This window comes from Alosa sapidissima, chromosome 12, assembly GCF_018492685.1.
Source record: "Alosa sapidissima isolate fAloSap1 chromosome 12, fAloSap1.pri, whole genome shotgun sequence".
In the NCBI taxonomy this organism is placed as follows: domain Eukaryota; kingdom Metazoa; phylum Chordata; class Actinopteri; order Clupeiformes; family Clupeidae; genus Alosa; species Alosa sapidissima.
Genome location: NC_055968.1, coordinates 6,372,662 through 6,396,773, shown reverse-complemented (window position 1 = coordinate 6,396,773; position 24,112 = coordinate 6,372,662). Strand labels below are relative to the sequence as shown.

General features: G+C 41.0%; 1 protein-coding gene and 1 long non-coding RNA gene across 3 annotated transcripts in view; both read left to right on the top strand.

Moving 5' to 3' along the window:
• Positions 1 to 24,112, top strand: part of LOC121677513 — a 94,559-nt gene that overhangs the window by 54,277 nt on the left and 16,170 nt on the right. For both annotated transcript variants that reach the window (XR_006021017.1, XR_006021018.1), the window contains 2 exons: positions 12,394 to 12,625; positions 18,341 to 18,452. This is a non-coding gene — a long non-coding RNA (uncharacterized LOC121677513). The remainder of the gene's footprint in view (positions 1 to 12,393; positions 12,626 to 18,340; positions 18,453 to 24,112) is intronic.
• sox2 (SRY-box transcription factor 2) lies at positions 15,840 to 17,858 on the top strand. The gene has a single exon (XM_042056261.1). It carries the CDS (start codon positions 16,093 to 16,095, stop codon positions 17,035 to 17,037), a length of 945 nt encoding a protein of 314 aa, XP_041912195.1. The 5' UTR covers positions 15,840 to 16,092; the 3' UTR covers positions 17,038 to 17,858.

Below are 24,112 nucleotides of genomic sequence, written 5' to 3'. Positions count from 1 at the left end.
CAGCAAGGGTGAGCGTCGGCATAAAGGACAACATAAACACCTCCATACAGCAGCTGATGAATCATCATGTGATGGGGAACTACGTCAGGTGGAGGCATTTGCTTAAGATTGGAGAGGGGTTTTTTCTGTGATATTATGGAGCAGTGTGATGTTTTGGCGATAGCTGCACTAAAAAGGGATTGTGATGGGTGGGTGGGGGGGGGGGGGCATTGAAAAAAGTTCTAATTCATATTGAACAGGTGAACACTCACAACAGGATATTGGAGAAACATTTCCGCAGGCGCCGCCATAAGTTCTCCGTGTTTCAATCTCCCTCCTTCCTCCTGGAGCAGAATTAAAGTTGATTTAATTTGAGCAATTCATGCCAATTTGATAAGCTCATTTTTCTGACTTGTGAGAGGCAGGAAATGTGTGAGAGAGCATCGCACCACTTGACGTTCCCAGACAGCAAGAAAAAAACTGAGAGAGAGAGAGAGAGAGAGAGTGAGGGTGAAAAAAGAGGGAGGAAATAGCAAAAGGCAGAGGAGAATTCAGCTGAATCTCAAATGAAATGTGCCTGGCTGCCACATGTGTCCTCTCCCGGGTTAAAGGGATCCAGATGGCCCGCGAGCTGGCATCCCACCAACGCCTGGTGTGAATCAGATGCTAAGACTGAAGAGGCAAAAGTTCTCGCCCCTCAGGTCTCGCCGACAGCATGGCAGATGTTCTCTCAGAGATATCGCTGAGCGACATCTCGTGTTGTTGTAATCTTCACTTAATCACAGTCATTTACCAAAAAATGACCCCCCCCCCCCACATACACACATTTTTTTTTTAAATGAAGCATCCTGGTTGATGTGTGAATCAGACAAATCATTTCAACACACTCCATGCATCTCTGAAGACTTCCCCATCTCTGTGCTGTAATGGAGCTAGTGCTTGATCATCAGCGATATTAGGCCGTGCTAATGATCCGGGGGCACTCATCACATTGCCGTTTGTTTGTCTAAGCTGCTGGATTTGAGCGAGGCTCTGTGATGATGCTCGTGCCAGCTGCGCTCATCACTGCCATCTTTTTGCATGAAGTCCATTTAAGTGATAATTGAGGTTGAAGTGCAGACGGATAAGACCCTGCCGTCCAGTCCCCCTCTGCTCTCTGTGGCCCTGCAGTAAACGATATACCTCATGCCGTAAATATGGAACTGGTATTTCACTGAAATTTGAAAGCATATTAGTGTTATCCAGGCACCTCAGGCAATTGGTCTTTTATTCGGCCAGATCTGCAGGCCTGATAATATTAAGTGGAATTTGGACCCTCATATCTGTTCTAAAATGGCATGGGCGGCAAACTCATATGAATATGTTAATTTTGTGTGTATGGGAAATCTCCCTATTTGGCAAAAGAAAGAATAAACTAATCCCTTTCGAGATCTCAAACTTAAAATTCAGATCGGCATGGACGTTATTTAGGATCCATTTTACCCCTCTTCAGAGAGAGAAATTAAAATATGATAAATGTTATTTAAATTTCATTTCAGAAAATCACAGATGATAAAAAGTCATTTATTTCAGAAAATGTGGAACATCAAGCCTTCATAAAGCTCCTGTCAAATTATATTTAAATATATATATATATTATATGTAATCCCTTCTGGTGCAAGTGATGATTGTTGTTAAAATATATCATTCCACATATTTTTTTACAGACATTTCAAATCATTTAAAATCTAATTAACACAAATGAATTAAACTCAGTAAATGTTTTTGTAATTCATAATATTCATTTAAAGAGTGAGAATTCTGAAAACTTTTAATGCTTTAAATAAGTAAGCTTCTAGTTCTGCATGTTGTTTACCTATTTTATTAGGAACAGCTCATTAATTTTTCATTTTCCCTATCTATTACCTCTTTATTTTCTCCAGCTTTTCATCTCTCAGAGTTCAGTATTTTCAGTAAATGGTTTAATTACTTTACAAATGCATTAAACTGATACAATATTTATCAGCCATGGATGATAGCTCCCTCATGGGAGGTTACTCAGGGACAATTATTTATTTTACTCTTATCAAGTCATTTAATTGCTGCCATTGTTTCAGAGAAAGAAAGACTGATAAGTGTTTCAGTAAAAGCATAAAGTTCTCAGTCAGTGTTACTTTGAATGTTCAGTGGAGGCCTGCCTGCCATATGTGATCTTTGCCGCGCAGGAAAGCACAGTTCAGTGCAGCAGAGACAATATTTAGCAAATGCTGCCTTTGCTGTTTTACAGATAATTTGAAAATGCCTCAGCAAATTATCAAAATTTAATTAGCAATATAAATGCCAGAAGGAGCACATTATGTGCAATTGTCTTGCTATCTTTCCAGAAATTAGTCTTTTTAAATGAATTTGCTGCATTAATCATCTTAAAAATATTTTTGATCACTGAATTAATAGTTTTCCATCCTGTTTTTAGGTATTCATTGACATAGGTGATTGCCTCTTAATTACTACACCGGCCTTCTCCTATTCACTCTTATTAATTCATGTTTTCTGGCACAGTCCCAAAAGGCAGACTCGCCCTATATCTTCTAATTACTTCTGTAATTGAATTTGCTCACTGTTTCTTGGCTAGTTTTTTTAAGTGACTGTTTGTTCCGAGGTTTATTGTGTCTTTGTATGTCAGCCCTCTGCTGACAGAACAAGTGGCGCCTCTTTTCTCATTCTGCATTAATTTTCCAGCGCCTGACAACACCCCCACCCCCACCCCCACCACCACCCCTCCTTCTCTCCTCCTCTGCTTCTTATTTTTAATTATTTATTAATACCTGTGTTTCCCTCACCCAAGATTCACCACGTGAACACTACAACTGGAATGGTGAAAAGGGGGAGGGGGAAATTAATTAATTAGACCCTTCACAGAATTTAGAAGTACCTTGAAGTGCCATTTAAAGATGCGTGAGGCCGGGGCTGGGAAGACTCTGCTCTCTCTCTCTCTCTCTCGTCCTTCTATGCTATTTACAGACTCGGGCTACTTTTATGGCACCTGTCAATGAAAAAATTCTCAAGACCACATTAACAAATTTATTTCTCACAACTCCTGTGAAATATGCTGTCCGTGCATGCTGGCTAAACTTTTCTCCTGCAGAGATGCCTCCGTTTCCCTGAAAGAGGACCAAATGTGTGATCCAGGCCCTGAGGGCATTTCTGAGATGCATCCAAGCCAGAGCACACATTTTCCCCCAGGCTCCACCGCCGCCGCCCTGTCCGAGTGAGCGGGATTAATGCGGTAATTGAAAGTCTTATGTGAAAAAAATGCACCAGAGATATGCTGGACGGCTCCTCGGACGTGCACTTAGGAGGAGTTCTGAAGACGCCGAGATGCGCCGCGATGTGGTGCAGGGGCTTCGGGATGCTCGTGGACACGGAGAAAGCCCAGCCCAGCGCCAGGGCCCTCGTGCCCGGCTGAGTGGACACTCTCCACGCTCCCGTTATCTGGGGCTATCAGGGGCCGGGGGCCACCGGGCCACTGAGCTCTGATGGGCCTGTAGGGCTCATTGTCCACGTGTCAGAGGCCATTATCCGGCCAATTCGCCTGAAAATTCTTCCCCCGGTCTGACAGTGTGTCTTTGAGAAAACTTTGCCCCTCCACCCCCTGTTTCCCATTGATTTCTTTTCCTTGGCCCACTCCTATCTCCCACGTCTTTTGTTTCCTTATCGTGGCTTCAGGTTATTATGTGCAAAGTATTGACAGGACTAGGAGGCCCGTTGGTCGATGGAGAGCTAATGCATCCGTAATCCTGCCTTTGTTACGGGGGAATGTTTTGGTCGAGTCTCCGATGGGGAGTGAGGTGCAAAGCTGTTGATCCCAGTTTTTTTTTCCTTATTTTGTTAGGAAGCCCATCCATCAATCAAAGCAGAGACCATCTGACTCCTGAATGACATCGGGGCTCGGCTGAAGAAATTTGATAACGCCGTATTGTCAGACGGTTCCCCTCACTTTTTTTTTTTTTTTGATAAGAAATACATTTGACTGAGCCAGATAAGCATGTGAGGGGTAAAGGCTTTAGGATAGAGTGGGTGACACACATGCCACAAGAGAAGCTGTTTTCTCCCCCCACCCCCACCCCATCTCTCTCTCTCTCTCTCTCTCCCTCTCTCTCTCTCTCTGCCTTGAGAGCTTTGGTGTAAATGATACTTTTTGGCAAACAACACAACACAGATTCAAAAGCATGCAGCACAAACACACACATACATACACACTTGTAGTGGATATGCCAGGATTATTTAATAAGATGCCAGATAGTGACAGCATTCCTTATTGGGGTTCTGGAGTCGTGAACACAGTACTGGAATGGTGATGGTAAAGTGGAATGTAATGCCTTATTTTGTAATGGGTTTAAGGGCATGGCACATTGTCACGCTCGGCAGAGAGGCATTGTATGGGACGCTATCTATGCAGGCACTTTGTGTAATGTCCCCAGATATCTACAGTCAACAGCCACTCAAACATAGCAAACAGGAAATGTAGCTGCAGCAGCTCTGTCTGGCGCACTCATTTAAAACCACCTCCCTGTAAATCAGGAGAGAAAAAGAGAGAGGGAGAGAGAGATGGACCTACATTCATGAAATAGTATGACAATTGCGCAACCTTTTCTATAATAGTATAGAAATAATACATTCATTAATTATACATTCATTCTTTAAATGATATAATTTTTATTGTGGAATGGTCAAAATTGTAATGAACCGCCAATATAAAAGGAAGAAAGAGACCGCTCACAATATGGACCAAACCCATCTTCAGAAGTTCAGGGACTCTGACCTATAAAGAGAGATTTCAGAAAAAAGCTTAAGAAAGACTGAAATTACCAGAGGGCAAGAAAATGGACGTTATTGTGACCCATGCATTAACACACCGTATGATTAAGTTAGTTTTTGTGCTTGTAATGACTAGAGGCTAAAGAGTCAGGAAAGGGAAAAAAAATCAATGTAAGAATGCCACAGATTAGCTGGCCAAATTACATGCGCTTGGCTAACCCTTTGTACAGTATGGGCCCTATATTCTAAAGACCACGCCAGAAGATGAAGCTGCCAAATGGCGTATGGACTTCAAGATCATTTTTATTGATTTTGCGCAAACATCAATGGGGGAATTGGGGTAGTCCTACGAGCCCAGCTCCTTGGATGTATGTCAGTGGAGGCCCAAGTGCCTCTGCAACAATGCCCCCTCCGAGATGGACAGATGTCATTGTTCTTCTCCATGACATATCACTCTCGCATCAGAATCGCTTCATTGCAGAGAGCCACCCCCCACAAGATGTGTCTCATTCTTTAAGAAAAGCTGCATGTCAACTAAAAAAAAAAATACATTTGGAGTTGGAATTTGTGTCATTTTGTGTGTGTTTTTGAGGGTATCAAAATAAAGCCTCGCTTTTATCAAAAAAATAAATAAAAATATTCATCACTGAGAGCACATGCTGGGTGTGAAATGATCAGAAAAGCATTAGGGGTTGTGCATTATGGGAAAGAACGCTGCAAGAATGACCCAGTAGCACCATTATTTCACTTCACAGACATAGAGGAAGAGATCAAACATATCATTAAACAATACAAAGAACATAGGGCTCCACTTATGCTTTATCCAAGCAATGCCTGCTGTAAAATGGCCAACACAAGAAAGAGCACTTTCCCTATTAATACTAATCTACCCTGACATCGGCTTGTTTGAACTTCACAGCAATACAAAGAGGCACACACACATATACACACACACGCTTACATACACACACACACACAAACAGACATGTAATGTGATAACAGCTGGCAGCATGTGATCATTTGATTCTATTAGCATGTATCTGTGTCAGAGTCTTACATGGCAGCATTAGGCATAACAGATGTTAACAGTGGGAGGTAAAGGGGCTGTCAGCATAGCTCTCATCCTAGCAATGTGCACGCTTACACACTCGCACACACACACACACACACACACACACACACACACACACACACACACACACACACACACACACACACACACACACACACACACACACACACACACTCTCTCTCTCACAGACACACCAGCACACAGGGAAGGCAGATGTTGCTAACTGTTGCATGCATTTGCCACCAGTCTACGTTGTTTTTTTTTATTGTGCCGTTTAGGGGAGCGCTTGGCTAAGCCAGGTCTTTCCCATGGAGATCCCTCTGCAATTACCCACATGCCAATGGGAACGCATCTCCTAGGCCTCCATACCTTCGCGCTCTCTTTGCTTTTCACAGCCAAGCAAACGCCAATGATTTATCTTCCCGAGCTCCCGACGGCATTTATGGGCTAGTTGTGAAATTCTACAACTAGTGTTTAAACAAGGGGGAAGAAAGCCCAGGATGGAGAAATGTGTGTCAAGTCACGGCTTGTCTGATGTAGGGGAGGGGGGGGGTTAGGCTGGTGGAGACCTCCCTGGTGTTCCCACATTAGACAGTGTGTGTGATGTTTCTGTGGTTGGGGTGAAGGGATAACTGTATGCACTCCATAAATGTGTAGGTGGACTGCTTGACGAGACTGCAGATGGCTGTTTCCTTACTGTTGGTTTATCTAAAACTGTCTTACATAGTTGTGTAAACTGTGGAACTTTTGTTCACATTCCTGGTGCTTTGCACTTTTAGATCTTAATTTAGATTTTTGAGATATGGTGTGTGCTTTTGTATTGTATTTTAAATTCAAAACTGAATACATATGAAATACCTGTAAATTGAATAAACACATTCTTTAAATATCCTAAATGACTTTCCAAAATAGAGTAAATTGTGTTTTATTGTCTCCTTAATGAACATCACAAATATCTCAAATTCTGTCTATATGAAAGAGCTGTGGCATTTTTGTCACTTGATCTGTGGAATAAATGCCAGCCAATCTTATTGTGGCCCCTTTCATGAAGACCAAAAAAATTGATTTCCACATCCACCAGGGACAAGTCTTTATTTTTCCAGATTCCCTCGGCTTTTGCAGAGTCCACCACAAGATAGCCGTATTGATCCAGTGCTCTGGACTGCCATCAAAACAAAGCTTTTCCACCTCTATCAAAGGCAGCACAGCCCTCAGAAGCTCATCCAGAAGCCGCTGCCGGGGGGATACGTATATCTCCTTCTGGCCAGAGTGGACAGTCCACTGTGGCCCAGTGGCCCAGACGCCAGCTAGGCCAGTAGAGGAGGGACAGGCAGGCCGACTGGTTCCACCTTCAGACGGTCAGGCACTGAGACTCACGTCTGGTTTGTTAGGTTCAGTTCAGATACAGACAGCCAGTTGGGGTTCTCGGCTACCAAAAGGTCCAATGTTGGATTTGGACTGTTTTTTGTAAGATAAAGAATCTGGAGAAGTGCAAGATTCCACTATGGAACAGAGCACAAGATTCCAGGGCAGCTCAGCATTGATTTGGGAGTCTGTCCTATGTTTGGCTTGTGGGCCTTGAGTGTGGGCATTGCCTTGAGAAAAATACCCCAAAAGAAGGCATGTGACATTCTTTTTGTATCACTGTTAATAGAATCTCCAGTAAAATGGTTTGACTACTGTGACAATGGCGTGATGACTTTAAAGTGGCTGTACCAGTTTGCCATTGTAAGGCACTGAGAATGAACTTGTAGTGGTTCTCAGGTGTTGGCAAAATATCTGGCCTGGCCAAACCTGAGGGGCTAACTGAGAGATCATCCTTTGGTCATGTTCCTCTGGTACTCTACAAGCTATCACTCACAGCTGGGCATGTCAGTGGAGTCTTAGAGGTATCATCCCACAGTGTGATGCTTCTAGGTGTCTTGGTTTGATTCTAAATTACTCTCCACACTTAATTACAGGGGATGAGGAGAACGCCTCATTTCTCTTTGTTATAGGCTAAGCTTTCAGTAATCCCAAACAAAAGGGGCTAGATCTGGAAGCTATAGGATTTGCTGGCGGGATTATAGTCTGGTGGATAATGATGTGCAGTCAGCAGAAGCAAAGCTTTATTTTAATTCAAATTGGCCGGTAAACAAAATCCACTGGTATGTCTAGTGGTGAGAATAACTGTCTAGTAAGCACTGTGACAGCGCATCAACGGTTTTGCCACTTTGGCTGGATCTATTATGGGTATTATGGTGAGCAGGTATTCTAGTATCTAATGGGACTTTGCTATCTATTCAGTGTGATTGTTGTGACATGGCCACTGTCCATGTGAGGTCTTTCTGTATAGCACCGCTGTTTGCAGATTCTCCTCCATGGCATTTCTAGTTGACATCATTTGGCTTGCAGTCCTATCTGCGGTTCTGTGGTTCATTGATATGTACGTAGGTAACTTTATGTTGAGATTTAAGCAAACACGATACACATTTCAAAGCAAAGTGTGTTTGAGTTGGCTGTATTTCTTGCATAGATATTTTGTACTTTAATATCAGTCATGTGACAGGTCCCCCAAGTAAAACGAAATAAAGAATATATTAGTACTCATATTAGTATCATAGTAAAATGAAGCAAACCACTAACTATATCCATCTTAGGAGGTCAAGCATATATAATGCTATGATGAAAGATTTAGCAGTTGTGTAAGCTGTTTAGGATATGTGAAGGATGACTGCTTGATTGGATTTGCACATAGCAACACATATTTGCACATAGCAACACATGACTCTACACATGGGTTTAGTGTCAGAACATGGACTGAAAATGTGTTTTTACAGCATTCATTTTGAGACAGATGTTAATGATAGTATTGATATTTGCATGATATCTCTTTTGTTGTTAACACGTTTCACATGACCTGACTTTCTATATTTGGAGCCTGTGAAAGACTAACATGTTGTTCCTGTATTATAATTTTACATGTTGCACAATACCGGACCTCCCATGCCACCTAAAATATTATTTGTTTAATGTGTGGTAACTCTTGTGCAAGCAGTAATAATCTGTGTGTTAATAGTTAAACCTGTGTTGTTTGCAAGTGGGAATCCGTGCTAGCCTAAGGCTTTGCTCTCCATATTTCCCTGTCTGATTCACAATAATTGAGTTGAACTGAAGCGCAGCAAGATGTGCAAATATAAGACATATGTTCTTTGCTCCCTGTTTATTCAGACTGCTGGTTTGTAATCAGACCTTTTGTACACTGCTGGAAGTTGGCCGGCATGTTTTTCCCCCTTTCCGCCACGTTTGTGGTGATAAACGGACGGCTCTTTTAATTAAAAACCTGAAAAGCTGGGGAAACCTTGAGGAAGTCATATTTGAACGCAAAAAGAGCAAACACAAATGGATTTCTCTAATCATAGCCTTAGGGAGAGGAAGTGAATGTGATCTGGGTGAGTGATGGGCCATATTGCTGTACATTACAGAGACTGCACATCTACAAAAGGTGCCAATGAAATGAGAAATGTTTCTTCTTTCATCACTTTAGGTCAAACTCACCCTGTGCACAAGGACTAAGAGAAAGAATTGATATGTTATGCACTGCCACACTATCTTAGATCTACCAGTGGACACACATACAGATGGCCCGACCTGGCCTTCAGAGATATAGAGATATACACAACCTACTCTGTGTGAAAATAACTGACAGCGAGACATACAAATAAAGTGTATTTGTTAGAACTCGTTCCTTAAAATATTTTTCTTGACATTAATATTCATCGACCACAAGCCCACCTTGTAATTCATTTGATATCATCAATAAATATTCACACTATAATACAGAATGTTAAAACTCAGTCCACATGTTTGCCATATCAAAGTCATATATTTTTTTTTTTTAATCGTAAAAAGAAGTACTGACAGTAGAATAAAAGCAAGCAGTAGCTAAGTGATCTCATTTACTCAAGCACCATTCGAAACTGATTCTAAACTCAGTGGAAACTATTTTTACCTGACATCTTACACATACACCACAATTAGCCTCAGCTCACTTCAAGCACAAACCACCAATTACAACTAAAATGGGTCAAACTTGGTGCATTTTTAAAAAAAGAAATCCCATCACTGGAACGTGTTTGTAGTTTACTCTGCGTGTCGGTCGGGGTGGCCTCGTGTGCACGGGGGAGACGGCGAGAGGGAGGCCTCCTCTTCCTCTCCGTGACGAGGACAGTCCCTCTGGGGGCCTCGGTTGTCTCCTCTGCCGTGGCGCGCGGGCGAGTCCATCACTCGCAGTCGATCCAGACGCCGTGGAGAGGAGAGCGCACACAGGCAAGCAGGCAGGAGATCAGTTGGTGACAGTGACTGACGGGTCTCTGACCCCGCGACGCTCCCCATTGATTAGAGATTCACTCTGGCCCACGAGAGAACAGCGCCGGGGTCCCGGGTGCCATCCTCCCATTAGACCATGCTTGTGCAGAGTAGACTCAGGAGGAGGGGGGGTGGAGGGGAGAGAAAGCAGTACAGAGAGAGAGAGAGAGAGAGAGAGAGAGGTGCTCATGCATATGTAAATGAGTGAATTGTGTTGCGGATATGAATGTCCAGTTTCATCAGGAGCACATTAGCATGGAGCCTTGTGGAATACACTTAAAAGTGACCCTCAACTTATTTATGAGTGTGTTTGTGTGGGAGAGAGAGTGAAACACACTGCCACACAAACAGACTGTGTAATTTTCCCCATGTATTTGTTATCACCTAACAATTTAATTAAAATCATTCCACACATCCATTGTATTACTCTTTTGACTTTGATTTTGGGCTCCCAGATCAAATGAATACAGTGATCTGTAGCAAAGCATATTACTAACAATAAATCTGTTAATCCTCTTCACAATAATACTTAAAGCCAGGATACTTTTCTTTGACTTTTTCAAGGGAAAGAAAGTGCTTTGAAAGTGAGTTTTGGGGTAAAGGAAGAAAGATGAAACAGTTCCAGATTACTGTAGCAGTGCAAGATTTAAAAAGCACTATCATATTTTTTTTTTCACTGTCACTTCACTGTCATAATCCTATCAACCGATTACTGTATTTGTCCTATCAACCGATTACTGTATTTGTGGTTATTGGGCTTCCTCCGAATAAACTGTTCAACTCCCTCCTTGTACAAGGAGCACCTCGAAAGCTAATTAGAAGGGGTAGTGTTTTGATTGAAGCCATTATTACTTCCCTTTTGTCAATGCACTTTGGAGATAAACAGTGAACCATGTTCTATGAGAAGACAAAGCTCCCCAGCTAGTGCTCTGGATTACTGTCAGTGTGGAGCTATATGAAGGTGAGGGAAGCCAGTAATTCCTACAGAAAGGTAGACAAACACGGAGCCAGTGACTAACAACTTTCCCTGTCGGAATCTTTTGTCTTCTTGCTCGGCCCTTTTCCCTCCTGCTCCGTGTCACAATGGATAAAGACCTCCACTCCGGCCAAATCCAAAGTCTAGGTGACACAGAGCTTAAATTTGCCACTAATGAAGGCCGACACACAATATGCTTTGTTTGGACAAACCTGCAAAGTCTTTCCGTCGCTCTTAAGCACTTTATTGATTACCCATATCTTATTTACAAGTACAGAACCAGGGGCCAATTGAGTGCTGTAACTGAAAACCTCCATAGTGCCTGCTTACTTTCTATGCTTAATTACAAAAAGCATCAGCAGCCAAATGAATAGTGGTTCACAGTGCCTCCACAAGGCCCTGTCCCTCGGCCATGCTTAGCCAAAGACTAATTCAATCACGTTATACTACTGAAGAATGATGATGAATGAAATGCATGGGGGGAAATCGCTGCATTGAGACTTTAATCCCACAGCGTATTCTTAAATCCAGACATTTGTATTCTCATATATATATATATATATATATATATATGTATATCATCTTCTGTACAATTTCTGTCCAGTAGGTACAAGTCACTGCATCTTTAATTCTTCACTAAAATAAATCTTCATTGGTTTTTATTTTGGCTTTGTGTTTTCTTGGAAGAATTGTGTTGACAACACTGTAAATAAAATAGTTTTGCCCTTATACTACCACTACTATAATAATAATAATAATAATAATAATAATAATAATAATAATAATGTCAAATAGAATGAGTGTGGAAGTTGTTAGTAATACTGCACTGAGTCTGCAGAGGAAAAAATCTTTATCAAATCCCCATTCTTTGCCTTTCAATAACCCGAGCCCATTACCTCACGGCAGCTTTTGTTGGTCCCATACAAGGGAGAACAAAATGGTTATTCAGGAGAACGCTTTAGATTTTTATTGTGGGTAGTAGTCACAAAGAGCAGTGTTATTGTATTAAAAGAACCATCTGTACCAGAAACAATGGCTTCAAATTGTCTTTGAATACCCACTGAAAAATATAAAGCCTTTCCTTCTCATTATGTTTGATGGGGGGTGGTAGACTTGGTATAACTGACTTTTGTTGTTCTTGATGCATTCTTCTTCTCTCTTTTTTTCAAAATCGGCCCCTTTTCAAATTGTGTGTCGCCATAAACGGCTTTTCTTGTTCCAGGGCTGGCGACCGAAGACTAACGTTCAGCGAGAAGACCGAGCGGCGCACGCTGGTATCGGAGCTATGTTGCCCGGGAAGCCTGCGAGCCAGGCAGGCATGAGAACTGACTATCCTGGGGAAGTACAGTAGTTTCAGCTCGCTAGAAACCCGGCAGCGGGTCTTGACGGCACACTTGGAGGGATACATCGTTCTGCCAATCAACCCACGATAAAGACAACACCCAAACTGAAGCGTAAGTGTCTGTGCCGGGTAGAGTATTTTCAGAGGGTGGACGGAAAACATACATGCGTATTGGCTATTTGGTCGTTTGAGCTTCCTGTGGCTGTGTAGTATCACCGTAGGCTACTTTTTGAAGCACATTAGTTTTGATAGACGTGTGCGCTACAGCGAGTTTCGACATTTCGCCTGCATTTGATAAGATCCTATGTGCAATTTAGATGTTTAGGTGCATGTTTCTTTTTATCGTCTTTATGTTGAATTACGTTTTTGTTCATGCTGTAACCTACACTACATTCTATGGAGCCGTAAAGCTTAGTTTATGGGCACAGTTGTGAGGATGTTGATTTACCCGGTTTTTCATCGCAGATTATTAGATGAACACAATGTTTGCGTAAGCCTACATGTCGCGTTTAAAAACAAAATTAACACACACAAAAAAATCAAATCAATCCATTGGAGTTAGACAGCCGCGCTCCGGGAGTTTCTTTCTGCGAAAAATAGTTGGAAGTATTTTTTTGTGCACCGCACTGCATCATTCAGCAACATAGTGTAACAGAAAATATTAGGGGAAATGACTGATACATTTGTCACTTTCCATTATTGAACACTTATTAGATCTTTCCATTAAATGAATTAGCTTTACACATGCTCAATTGGCTAGGCTACATTTTCATTGTTGTTAGCACGGCCCCTAGTGGCGATGGGTGTCAGGTTTGCTAGGGTGTCCATCATCAAGCAATCACACCTGACGTCTTATCTACCACTGAACTCTCATAAGGACGGTTTTGTGAGACTTCCTCTGGTGTGTGTGTGTGTGTGTGTGTGTGTGTGTGTGTGTGCACGCTTAGGTGCGCGCATCTTTGTACTTGTGGAGTTATTTTCCCAGTCTCAATAAATCGGTAACGGGCAAACCATGTAACCTAACCCATTAGTATAGCCTGGAATGTCACTAGTTAGTGGGAGTGGTAGTAGTGACTGCTCTCTCCCCTTATTAAATTGTGAAGATAACGGCCATCATGTAGTAGGGTATCAATCGACCTACTTCAGTATCTCAGTTTAAAGGATATTTTTGGTGCTCATGAAATGGTATACATTTCGCATAAATCGGTCCAGATATGTCACACAAAACATTTAGTTTTGCATCCTTTTCTCGCAAATGTGTGCAGCGTATGGATATATTTGTGATGTTTTTTATTATTATTTATTTATTTATTTTTGGACCATTGCAGGTTACTTGCCTCACTAGTGCTGGCCACTGAATTTTCAGTCGACGCATTTTAAGTGATTTTTTGACTGATTTATAAATTATATTTCCTCCAAATCCTTACTCTGTCTTCTTAATATTTCATTTAGTGTACACAATGGTGAAACCAGCCTCGTTCGTGGTAGGTGTACTGGTCGGCAATACTATAGCCTACCTGCCACAAGTTTTGGCGTCCATACGACTGTGCGATGTAACTATTTCGAGGAATCCAAACTAACATTGACATTCTCCTGGACGTTTTTCCGCATTTCCATAAAGGTTGATTCGTTGATAGTAGATTCCATTGTCAGGTCTGTGCAATAAGACATAGTCGCAGGTTTAATCTAATAAATGTAAGGGTCTGTATAAAATTGTTTATTTGTTCTTGACTTTGCTTACAAAACACATTCGGCGTAGGCCTACCTAATTTACAGAATAGCCTATCTGTTTTCTCAGATACCATCCATGCAAAAATATCTGTCTATAGGCCTATTTTTCTGTATTAGGCCTATAATTGTCCCAAACAGGCTTTATTCTTTTTCTTTAGTCTTGTATGTAAACCCATATTACCTCTGCCTATTTGCTATAGGCCTAGGCTGTCACTTTGTGGCTCCGTTGTTTGGAAGGGACTGATGTTACCCGTCAGTTACAGAAAATCCTCCGTGGCCAAAGGATTTTCATGTGAATGCTGTAGCGCACAGGGTTTGCTAGTATCTACATTAACCAGAAGAGGGCGACTTTGAAACACAACTGAGGTTTCGGCATAGTGGCGTGGGCTATGAAGGTTTATTATTGATACGACTGCACGTGTTTTGGGATTATTCTCTGAACTACCACTTTTGAGTTGATCGTGTGTATTTAATTTGGAGTATAAATGGTGTAGACTAGGCCTACTACTAGTAGCCCAAATATGCTCTGCATCACCTGCGTTTTTAAATCACAAATTAGTTTTATAAATTCTTAGAAAAATAACGATGACAACGGCAACTAGTTATCTTGAAGTTTTAGAATATTCATCTCGTTTAAGCCAATTTGTTTTTAAGTGTCGATATTTTCTTCTCGTCCTCTCACTTTTGTGGCCAAGAGCATTTTAACAACAAAGCTTCTCCTAACATAATAGAAGGAAAGAAACCCTCCTTTTGTTCTGCCTGATGCAGCCTACTGACAACACGTTAAACAAACTAGTCATTTGTGATGGACATGTCGCTGCTTTCTACTACCATTTAACGTCCCTCGATCACATTTGACACACGGGAAATATTTAACTAGCCTACCACTCCAAAACACCCCACTATAATAGATTCTGGGGCCTGTCGCATCAGTTGTTGTTATTGGTGGTAATGGTTGTGTTGTTCTGCATAGAAATGTAGCCTACTAAATTTCATAAAGTTTTGGTTGGACTGTAAAATTGGCCTGCTGTTGTGGCAGAAAAAAGCTCTATTTTCTGGCTATAAATCGCTCTGGTATCAGCTGTTATTTTGTCTGTATATGGTTTCTGTTATTTTTCCTGCTATATTATTTTTGACTGAATTGCTGCTTAATGTCTCTTTGGTTGGATAAAAAGTGTGGAATCCTCTCCGATTCAAGTGGGCTTTTTTAATGTGGTAATAATAATGCTTTACAATTAAATTTGATAAATGCCATGACTAATGCCTAATGAAAATATACAGGGTTATACACCGTGCCCATTTGACTTCTAATGCTACTAAATGTGCAAATCATCATTTGCAAATACACAATTGATAAAGTTACTAACTTTTTTAGTTTACTGTATAAGGTTTGCCACTTTTTGGTATGCATTCCTAAGTACTTTCAGTTTGCTACTTACTATGATAAATTTATGGCATCTATTGGTTGACACTGTCTCTGCCTCTGCTATGCTGACTGAAATAACCCCGCCCCTTTATGCTAAATAATCCTGGCTGAGGGAACATCGCTTGTGATTGGTCAGGTGGGTAGCATTTATTTCACTGACAGCCCCGTACATGAATGGTTGTCTATTAACTTGTTCAAAAAGTATCAGGAGTTGTCAAGGCTCTGGCGGAGAGGCAGACGTGGTTTGTTGATTCTTTAAAGACTAAGAAAGAAGTTTGTGGTCACAACAGGACCAACTGGCTGAAGGAAGTGATACGTTTTCTACTTCAGTAAAGTTACTGAAACCGGCAAGGTACCTACAGAAAACCTCTGGATTGGACTTTCTTTCGCACTGGTGAGGCAAGCGTCAGAAAACCGTTTTAATGTATAACATGATGGAAACCGAACTCAAACCCCCGGCACCCCAATCAACTGGGGGTACGGGGAATACTAACTCTTCTGGAAACAACCAGAAAAACAGTCCGGACCGAGTTAAAAGACCCATGAATGCCTTCATGGTGTGGTCTAGGGGACAGCGAAGAAAGATGGCGCAGGAAAACCCCAAAATGCACAATTCGGAAATAAGCAAAAGACTCGGGGCCGAATGGAAACTTCTTTCCGAGAGCGAGAAGCGACCTTTTATTGACGAAGCCAAGCGTCTCCGTGCTCTTCACATGAAGGAACATCCGGATTATAAATACAGACCCAGGCGGAAAACCAAGACCCTGATGAAGAAGGACAAGTACACTCTTCCAGGTGGGCTTCTTGCACCGGGCGGTAATGGCATGGGCTCTGGGGTGGGTGTAGGGGCTGGCCTGGGCGCCGGGGTTAACCAGAGGATGGACAGTTATGCACATATGAACGGATGGACAAACGGAGGCTATGGTATGATGCAGGAACAGCTTGGCTACCCGCAGCACCCCGGACTGAACGCGCACAACACAGCACAGATGCAGCCCATGCACCGTTATGATATGAGCGCGCTTCAGTACAATTCTATGACAAGTTCGCAGACATACATGAACGGTTCGCCCACATATAGCATGTCCTACTCGCAGCAGACCACCCCTGGAATGACTCTCGGCTCGATGGGTTCGGTGGTCAAGTCCGAGTCCAGTTCGAGTCCACCGGTTGTCACCTCTTCCTCACATCCAAGGGCTGCCCCATGCCAAACTGGGGACTTACGGGACATGATTAGTATGTACCTCCCGGGCGCAGAAGTTCCTGAGCAAACTGCTCAAAGCAGACTTCACATGTCCCAACATTATCAGAGCGCACCTGTACCCGGCACAACGATTAATGGCACGCTCCCATTATCACATATGTAAATGAACTTTTATATCAGAAAACTGGACTACTCTGGACTTATTTTTGTACAGAATTTTTTTGGGGGAGGGAAAGTTGTATAGAACTCAAGGAAAGAACACGAAACTTTTTTTTCTTTCTATTTAAAGAAAAGCTCTAGAGGAACGGTAGGATCTCCACAAAAGTTTTTTTTTCAGGTGTATGAGATTTTGAAAGTAGAAAAGGGGAGTCAATCAAATGTTTTATTATTGCAATCATGTTTTGTACAGTATTTATCAAAGAAACATAACAATCAGATGTAATGTTTGTAAACTACAAGAAGTTAAATTTTTATGAACGTCAATTCCTCTTAATGAATGAATGGATAAATAAATAATAGGGCCAGGATTGACACTGAGTTCAGTATACTCCAAACTCACTCTGCAAATACTGGAGGGACAGAAAATATGTAAAAGCAGGTAAATGTTTCTCCTTGAAGGTAAATAGTACTAAACCATTTTAATTTAGTTCAAATGAGAGTAAAGGAAAAACAAGCTTTCTCACAGGTTAAAACATTATTGTTAATTTATATTTTGTCTCCCACTCTCCATCTGTTAGAGATATGAAGTTTTCTGTTCATTGTTTTTCCTCATGGTTTGTAAATTTTCTGTATATTTACTGTGACATTTTAAGTTTTGTTTTAAATCTTCATTTCCGTAGTTGTATTTTAAAATGTGGCCTGTCCGCAGTTGCCAACACTCCATGTATATATTTGAACTAATAACATCATTATAACAGTTACAATTTCAGCTGAGTTTTTTTTCAATATGCAGTTTGAAATGAATAAATTTTTGAAATTTGGATATTTGAAATTGTTCTCGAGTTTTGATTTTATTTGTCATTCAGCTTAGTTTATTTGTTGTCATTGACAAATTAGTTTTTGTCATTGTGTGTGTTTACCTTATGTCAAATAATTATCTATCATGTCAAATAGGTTACAGGTGATCTTAAACTGGATTTCAGTTTTGATAAATACATGTGTTGGTCCACTTCATCCCCTAGCAAGTGATGTTTTTAAAGTGCGCTTATCATAAATAGTGCCACATTAATAGCATACATACATTGTTTTAATGTTTTAACTAAATACGAATCAGAATGACATTTTTCACCGTACACATTCAGTTGTCCAAGTAAGTACTGGAATATTCTCAATATACTTCCAAGATGTGTGACTGAGTGAGTGTGTGATTTACTGAGTGTATGTGATGTGTGACCACGTTTAATAATTTGATTACATTGTCCTGAAGTGTAGATTGTACTGAAATTATTTACATCTCTGTTTTTTAGTGAAAACACTCCTTTGGATTTCGAGGAAGCCACCATGCAAAAGGTTGTTCCCTGTAATCCTAGTCTGAGAGGGGGAGATTAAACGCCCATAATGTTGAAGATTCACGTCAAGGTAGTCGATCATTTTTATATTTGCTGATCATTCTTGAGAAAACCTTTCAAACTACCATCTTGAATCGAAATTACAATCAGCGTCAGACCAAGATAAGAAAATTCACGTCAGAATATTTTAATTTGCCCGCCTTTGACCACTTGTTCCTCGTGCATCTATAGGCCTTTGACACCATGATCTGCATTGGTTTCTATTTCCTTTAGGCCTACATATAAAATGGAAAGAGTTAAGTAGTCATTACTAAATACTAAAACGGCATGAACTGCAAAGTGCTTGTTTTGTTTGACAGCCTCAGCGCATGCCTTAGAATGATTGGCACCTGTCATTACGCGGAAATTCCGCCATCTGTTAATGACTTCATGAAATGTACGGACAATGTGTTGTTTTTTTACAGACAATAGAAATTAAATATATATCAATAAGACCTTGTCAAATTGCTTGGTAGCCTATATAGAAACAATGCGGCGTGATGAAGGCCTATATTTTTGCTAGACTACTGACAAATGTGGGCTGACTAAATCTTAAAAAGTTGTTATAAAGCAGCTAAATGCCTGCATTGTTGTTTTATCTGGTGCAATTACTTAAGGTAGGTTAGATCGTAATGTTAATAGTGAAAAGTATAACAGAAAATGACAGTCAACCCGAATTATGGTCTGCGCTTTGCATGCACTTGTGAGCTTCCCGGACTGTTGTATTTCACACCAGTGTGAATGTAACTTATTTAAATACTGATTTGTGTTCGCCGTTGATGGTTTTACACTGCTACAATGCCTCGGGACACAGAACTTCTTTACTCAATGTTTCACTTCTGCCTTCTGATATAGCCAATGGGGATAGCCTACATGTTTGCAGCCATGCCCTAGTGTGGCTTAGTCTAAATTAACACCAAGATAAGATTATTATGCGCCCATATTCGGTGCAAATAAAAGCGTTTGAAATCTGAAGGGTGTTAAAATATTTTGCTGAACTGCGGAGGTAGATTAGCACTCTTGCTTGCCAAAGCTCTGAAGCTTCTATTACAGCGAGTCTCAAGGGAACGGAGCTCACATTAACCGCTAAATGAATATTTGACGAGGTCTCATTCCAAAGTATTATTCGACAAACGTGTCCCTACCGGACTTTCAAAGGGTCAGAGAGCAGTGCTTCAATTAATTATACAACCAGTAAGTTTGGTTGTAATGGCTGGACGTGTTTGGTAAACTCATTTTAAAATCTGTTTCCTCTCACATTGTTTGAGGTCTTTTAAACCGTGCGTTTAATTCTGCGGTGAAGGACGAGCTTTCTCTTGTCACATTATGCATAGTGAGCATTCTTTTGTAGACTGAATTATTACGGAGGAAACAGTGGAACACATGTGAAAAAAGTACCCTCTGTTCGTATGGCATAGATATTAAATGGCAACATTGAAATGAATCTTGAACAGATGTAGGGCATAAAGTAATGCTTACGCAGGTTTATTGAACATGGACTAGAAGTGTCATTGATGTCTAGAGAGTACTGGAATACAGTGGATAGAGCTGCAAGAAACTGGTCCCCATGAGATTACGACAAAACAGTTTTCAATGTCATATGTGCTTATTTTATTTTTTTAAATCCACTTTGTATTTCTGAAAATGACCGCTTTAGGCGTACCTTATTTGACTGGTTTAAAACCCAAACATTCATTGATTTATTGAAGTCCTTGTTTTCTTTACCAAATGTCACATATTTTAAATCGACAGCCTATGTGTTGGGTGGATGGGTATTGTATAGGATGAAAGGCCATGCTGTTAGTTCACCTTCCGCTGTGGCGATTTTAAGAGATATTTGAACAACAACAGGTGGTTAAGCGTCGTATTTTATAGAAATCTGACAATGGTGGTCTTGAAAAATCCTACCATTCAAATTTTTAAATAAACCCAAAAAATGCGCCGCAAACAAATAATGATTTAGCCTATATGTAATACCTTGAACACTAAGTAAAATTCCGTTAAACTCAGTGTACCACAGTGGCTTTGACCTCTTTCACTTAAATTGAGAAATGTCTCTCTCAACATATTTCTTGTGATATGCCTATTTCTTTGCGTGTCTCGTAAGGTGTGCATATAGTCATTGGCGGTGCGCTGTCCTCTTTGTTTTTTGTTTTGTTTTCTGTTTTTGTCTCTTTTGTGCTGGTAGGATTTATAGGTGAGCCATGGCTAAATCCACGATTACTCCTCTCGTGTTTTTCTAAAGGAAGCAGTCATACAAGGCTACGAGCATAAGGGACAGTGACGTCATACAACTTTTGTCAAGGAAATATTCTTTGGTCATGATACCCTTTTAACCAGAAATGGTAGGCCTATCGCCATACGTGGTTGACCACCGTAGGTTTGACAATGCATTATAGAATTGTGTTTAAGTTTACTTTGACATATCCTTTGTTGATTCTTTGAGACTTATAATTGGGCACATGAACTCATGAATTTCAGAGTTTTAACGGAGACTAAAAATGTCATTGGGTTGTCAGGTTAATACCAGTGCCATTAGCCTAGTCTCGTGATTTAAAAAAAAAAAAAAAGATAGCCCTATTATAAACTGTGTGATTGTGTTTACTTGAAGGAACTTTGGTAACTAGTGACTTTCTTCTAGCACTGTCATCCCCTCACCATTTCCATTTTTTGAGGGGGTGGGGTGATCTGTGGTGGTCGGGAGGGGAACGCAGCATTGTGCCATGCATTGAATTGAAAACTGTCAGAGATGTCGTCTATTTTAACAGTCTCTCATGGAGTGAATGGCAGTCGCTCCCTGATCCAGTGCAGGTGCAGGGAAGCTGGGGGATGGGGGTTCTCTCGGCTCAGCCAAAATGCGCATTCTCTTCAATAGACCACACACTGTCAGCCAGCATGGCATCAGCTCTACGCCTCTCACACAGCTCCGCTGCAGGACTAAACCCAGTTCAGTTTTGTGCCTCTATAATCACAGCCTATGGCTATCAGTCGCCTTACAATGTTCGTAATGGGGACTGATCACCCCTCATAATATATATATATATATATATATATATATATATATATATATATATATATATATATATAAATACAGAGAAGGACAGGTTTAATTACATTTACATTTTAAATAGTTGTACCTTTTAATTCTAATGTTGACAGTGACTACATAAAACTGTAAAACTGTATCACAAATGGCACACCAGATTTAGCTGAACTGGCATATGCTTTATGTGATAATGTGTGTTTTAGGTACCTTTAGTATTATACCGCCTAATCTTTTCAATGTTGAATAACGGGCCTGGAGATAGACTATTTAAATTCGGGCATGTAGGATTATTGGGTACCTCTGTCCGGTGGTCATTTAATACAGGCTATGCTAATTTATGCTACCACAAGCATACCGATACAGCTACCGGCGCCCCTAGGCACTCCATCACAGTCTTTACGAAATCTCCAAGCGAATGCGTTGTTTCTTTCCGTGGTATTTGATGACATGTTAAAGCGTGAGCACTTTCTGTGCGACTTTATGCATTTCCAAATTTTTTCGATTGTCCATTTGCAAGACTTTGAAGTAGCACTTGGGTAGTTGGGAAGAAAACCCGAGACAGTTCAAATTTCTGAAGTAATGCCTGTAAAATGTAGTGTATGCCTACGACCTTCTGTTTTCACTCAAGAAGTAAAATTAAGCAGAAAAACAACTAATCATGATGTCATGAGATGGGGACACCTTTATGAATATTTCATGGTTATTTTTTTTTTACATCTCCTTCTTATTGCCATAGACCTAGGCTAAGTTTACCAGTGTAAACGCAATATTTAAAAGGACGAAAATCTATCTACCTGTGCTGTTAGTGTCATTTTGAACTTACATATATAGGCTACACATTGTCCTATTACTAATTCGAGTTAATACGTTCTTAATAGTGCTGTAACAGTGGGTAATTGGCCCCCTTTTCGAACAACAATGTAAATCACCAACTCTTTCTTATTTAATAACGTCAAACGCTTCGCTGGATTGGCTCCGACAGTGAAGACCTTTTCTTTCTAAGCAGTGTTGTTCGGACGGAACAATGCAGATCTAATTGTGGAGATTTTAGGAGCTGGCTACTGAGAGTGAGCAGCAAAGACTTGGAATCTGGAGCAGATGACTGCTGAAATACATTGCTTGGAGGGATATTTACTGACTGGATATACTAGTGTCGTGGTATGTTTAGCCTACTTGTAATCTGCTGTACAAATCTGGATTTGATAGACTTTTTTACAGCTGACTTGTACTGACAGATGGAAATATAGTCATATTTCTCTTCTTTTTCCTCGCAGTGTTTTACTTTCACCTCCCTCTACTTTGAATCAAAGCACATTATGGACTCGCAGATTTTTAGAAAGGCCAACCGCATAGTCGATCTCGAAGGCGCCTGCTGTTATATCAGCTGGGAGTGAAACCTCTGTATTTTCACTTGACGCTGATTGCACGGCGTCTTGGGTGCAGCGCGCGTGAGAACGGCGCGCATTGTGCTCATTTACGCATCTGTTGTTGCGGTGCTGTAACAAGGTGGAGTACAGGCCCAAGTGTTTCTGCGTTACCACAAAGTCCACCCCATGCTTGGAACAATATATGCTTTGATGCAGCGGTTCAGTCAGCAGGGGTGTTCAGAGCGATGCAGATCAAGCTTGCTTTTAATGGACCAGTGGCATAGCCTGGGAGCTAAACGGAGAGGGGAGCACAGGGGTGGGGGCTGCACGGGTGTGTGTAGAGGGGAGGTGGGGATGGGGAAGGAGCAGGAGGGGGGTACTTCCAGACAAACGTCGTTGTGCTGCACGGATGCAAAGTTTGAAGTAAAGCCTTTGTCCGGCTTGCCAACCGAAATGGAAACCCATTATTTCAGTAGAACATTTGGGCCTGTTCGAGTTAATCATCCTTTCATTTTTAAGTAGCCTGTGATTTTTTGTACGCTTCAATGGTGTGGCCAGCTAGCTTTTGTTTTGTAACATGATTTAATTTGGTTGTATAAAGCCTAAACAAAACAACACAAAATCATAATGGTTTTGGTCCGTTTCAAATACAGCTAGGCTACAGTGTCTTTTATTGTATGCAAAGAGTTGCCAAAAATCATAGGCCTAAAAAGTTAATATGATGTACACAAGGAGACAGTAAACACATCTGATATTGAATTCTGGACACGGGGCCAGTCTCTCCCTCAGAGAAAGTGGTGCTGCACAGGTGTATTTTACACCTCGTCCTTCAGATGTGAGGGCCGAACCCGGATTGGTGTGTTGCTTTAGGAGTGCATTGGCAACGTTGTGATTTTGTGTGTCGTGCCGTGCCCCAAGGGAAAACCATGCTGTCACTCTTTTCTGCGGTGACACCAGGACATCTATGAGAAAGCTATAGAAGTTCACAAACTTTCACTTAACATCAGTTAAGTGTCAAGAAAATGGAGTCACAAAATGTACTGAACACAACAAGAGAGTGATCAATTACATGTGTTATTGTAATAAAGTTTAAAAGGTCCTCGCAATATTTTTTAAAACTATAATATTGTTTGTCTCATAGCCCTAATCGTGTCATTATTAGACATCACCACATAGTTAATTCCATGGGCATTTTAAGGATGATGTGTATGACACAGATTTGCATGGGGAAATCATCAGCATACAGGCTGTGAACTTTCTTTCTTCGTTTCCCAGCAA